The 2,912-nt window shown below is 34.7% G+C and overlaps 1 protein-coding gene across 1 annotated transcript; it reads left to right on the top strand.

Annotated features, from left to right (window-relative positions):
• Positions 1-666: 666 nt before the first annotated feature.
• LOC133296433 (transcription factor bHLH93-like) lies at positions 667-1,983 on the top strand. The gene is made up of 4 exons (XM_061495417.1): positions 667-1,251; positions 1,364-1,522; positions 1,622-1,786; positions 1,897-1,983. The coding sequence occupies exons 1-4, from the start codon at positions 667-669 to the stop codon at positions 1,981-1,983; spliced, it is 996 nt and encodes a 331-aa protein (XP_061351401.1).
• The last annotated feature ends 929 nt before the right edge of the window (positions 1,984-2,912 follow it).

Below are 2,912 nucleotides of genomic sequence, written 5' to 3'. Positions count from 1 at the left end.
GCCTCACCCATTGAACTAGAAAATGAAGTAAAAATATATAGCATGGTTTTTTATTGGACAAGTGTGTACGATTTGCATTAAGTGTATTAATTTGATAGGGAGAGGTAGCGCAGAAAGAACAAAATAAGACCACCAACTCATTTGAATTCGTGAGCTAAGCCAAATTTTGGAGGCATTGAGGAGTGGGACCCAACTCAGAAGTTTTGTTCAAGGGTTGAGAGAGAGAGATAGAAAAAGAGCTTGTTTCTGTTCTGTTTACATTTTATATTACAGAGCTTTAATTAAACATACAAAGAACCTGGCAGTTTTATGATGGTAACTTCATCCTTTTTGCTTCCAGACAGGTATGAGGGTCAAAGTTTTCCAAAAATGCCAATTAAATATGCAGTTTGTGTTTGATTGCAGAGATTTCGGTGAAAAAGACATAATCGCTGTGAAATGAAAAGTAGATTCCATTTCAGTCTTAGGCTTATAGGTGCTAAGGAATACAACATTATACATACTATATTGCATATAATAATCAATATGTCACAGCACACAAGCCTTTGTTTGCTGTATACCCCTATAAATTCTTCATCTTAGTACTACATGTTCTCAAAAGGTGTTTCTTTAAGAATTAGCATTCACAAAACATACACACACAGAGAGAGAAAGAGAAAGAGAGAGATGGAGTTCTATGACCAGGATTTCTTGGAGGAATTAATGGCTCTAAGAAGAGAAACATGGGACACCAATCCAAGTAATGAAGAAAACCAGTTCTTCTCTAATGGCTGGAGTTTTGACTGTTTTGATCAAAACTCTCTAGCTTATCTCCCGAACTCTTCTTGTGGTCAAGAAGTTCCTCAAAGTTATAACAACGACTACACCTTCAATGAAATCTATGGCTCTTTACTTGATGAATCTTCTGCACCACAGATTATCGATTCATACTACAATACCCTTGATACTACACTTAGTACCCCTTCATTTCTTGCTCAAGAAGATTACCCATTTTCCATGATGGAAGAAGAGGATCCGGGTTTGCTTGGGGAAGAGCTTCAGAATTTGGAGTTGCAAAACACATGCAAAATGGAGCCAACCCAATCCCCTGAAATGCCAGTTTTCAACATGGGTATGGGTTTGGAAAGAAAGAATCGTGCAAAGAAGCTGCAGGGGCAACCCTCCAAGAATCTAATGGCGGAGAGGAGAAGAAGAAAGAGATTAAACGATCGTCTTTCAATGCTAAGAGCTATTGTCCCTAAGATAAGTAAGGTATGCAATGAGAATCACTCAATGAGTACTACATACACGTACCAGAACTACTATATAATAGGTGTCATATGTAGATCTAATTTGTTTTGTTGTTGAATATTTCTCATCACAGATGGACAGAACATCTATACTTGGAGACACTATTGATTACATGAAAGAACTTCTGGAGAAGATCAACAATCTGCAACAAGAAATAGAAGTAGACTCAACCATGGCAAGCATTTTCAAAGATGAGAAGCCAAATGAGATCCTAGTGAGAAATTCACCCAAGGTATGGATTTTCCCTTTGAATTAAAACTGTGTTAAGGATCCCAATTGTGATTGGTGCAGTCATGCATTGATTTTCTTTTTTTCTTGTCTTAATTTGTAGTTTGAGGTGGAGAGGAGTGTGGACACCCGGGTTGAAATTTGTTGTGCAGGGAAGCCAGGGTTGTTGTTATCCACAGTAAACACCCTGGAAGCATTAGGCCTTGAGATTCAACAGTGTGTTATTAGCTGTTTCAATGATTTCACAATGCAAGCTTCTTGCTCAGAGGTACATTAGTATGACAGTTTTTTGGGCACTGCCTAAAAAATCTTATTTGGTTCTGTTGTCTTTTTTGTTGAGCCACTGCAGGGTAATCAATCCTATTTGTTATGTAACAGGAAATGGAGCGAAGGACAATGCTGAGTTCTGAAGACATAAAGCAAGCATTATTTAGAAGTGCAGGATATGGAGGAAGATGTTTGTGAGAATAGAATAAAGAAAAAAAGAGCTGCAAGTGTACTTGGGATAATTTTTTTTTTCTTCACCAGGAGGAGTATAATATTGCTTCAAATGGTGATATCCATTAATGCTGATTGGTTTTTATCTCTCACATATGGCTAATACAAAGGCCATTTTTTATCAAATTGCCAGGTGTGATGGACTCGTTTTTATGATTCAATCATTAAGTGTTGATGTCGATGTAATCATGTAATACAATTTATGGATGAGAGAGCCTAGTTATTGCCCCTGAGGGTTAAGAATATGCATGTGGAAGCTCAAGCAAAAATGTTAAAAACATAATAAGAGAGTAAAGTTCGAGTTTTTGTTTCTATTCTTTTCATATATGACTTTTCAATTGCTCTTTTTTATAACTTCTATGTATAAGGACACTTTTCTATTGGATGATGTGACAACGATAATTGAATATTACTGATACTATAGAAGCTTTAATTTGTCTTTTGAACCAGTTTCTAATGGTGAGAATATGATCTAGAGTTCTTTACTCAAATTTCATTAAGAAAAAGGATAAAAGAATTATAAAAGAAGAATGTATTAAGGGAAAGAAAAAAAAAACACCGTGATAAGGAATATTTCTAACAGCAACATAAATAGCTCCAAAGAGCTCTTTGATTCTTTTGAATTTGCATAAGTGAAAACCTTTTGAAAATAAGTGCATAACACACAAGATTTACCTATGCAATAAAGTTTATCTTTATTTCAAGATTATCTTTTTCAATAGCAATTCATATATATATATATATATATATATAGGAAAATGTTATATTTATAATTTTTTTTTTACAAACTACACTAAGTATGATCGGTCATACTTCAATCAAGAATGTATGACCGATCATACTTAGTGTAATTTATAAAAAAAATATGTGAACGGATCCTTCCATATATATATATA

Source organism: Gastrolobium bilobum, unplaced genomic scaffold, assembly GCF_033153095.1.
Source record: "Gastrolobium bilobum isolate Gb01-03AN ecotype WA unplaced genomic scaffold, APGP_CSIRO_Gbil_v1 utg9238, whole genome shotgun sequence".
Lineage (NCBI taxonomy): Eukaryota > Viridiplantae > Streptophyta > Magnoliopsida > Fabales > Fabaceae > Gastrolobium > Gastrolobium bilobum.
Note: the sequence above shows the minus strand (reverse complement) of the source record. Positions and strands in the feature narration are given on the sequence as shown.

What these genes read in the sequence shown, in the direction of transcription:
- LOC133296433 (XM_061495417.1), top strand. Translation starts at nt 667, where the DNA reads ATGGAGTTCTATGACCAGGATTTCTTGGAGGAATTAATGGCTCTAAGA. An exon ending in TAGTGAGAAATTCACCCAAG is followed by an intron (nt 1,523 to 1,621) that starts GTATGGATTTTC and finishes CTTAATTTGTAG; the next exon opens with TTTGAGGTGGAGAGGAGTGT. An exon ending in TGCAAGCTTCTTGCTCAGAG is followed by an intron (nt 1,787 to 1,896) that starts GTACATTAGTAT and finishes GTTATGTAACAG; the next exon opens with GAAATGGAGCGAAGGACAAT.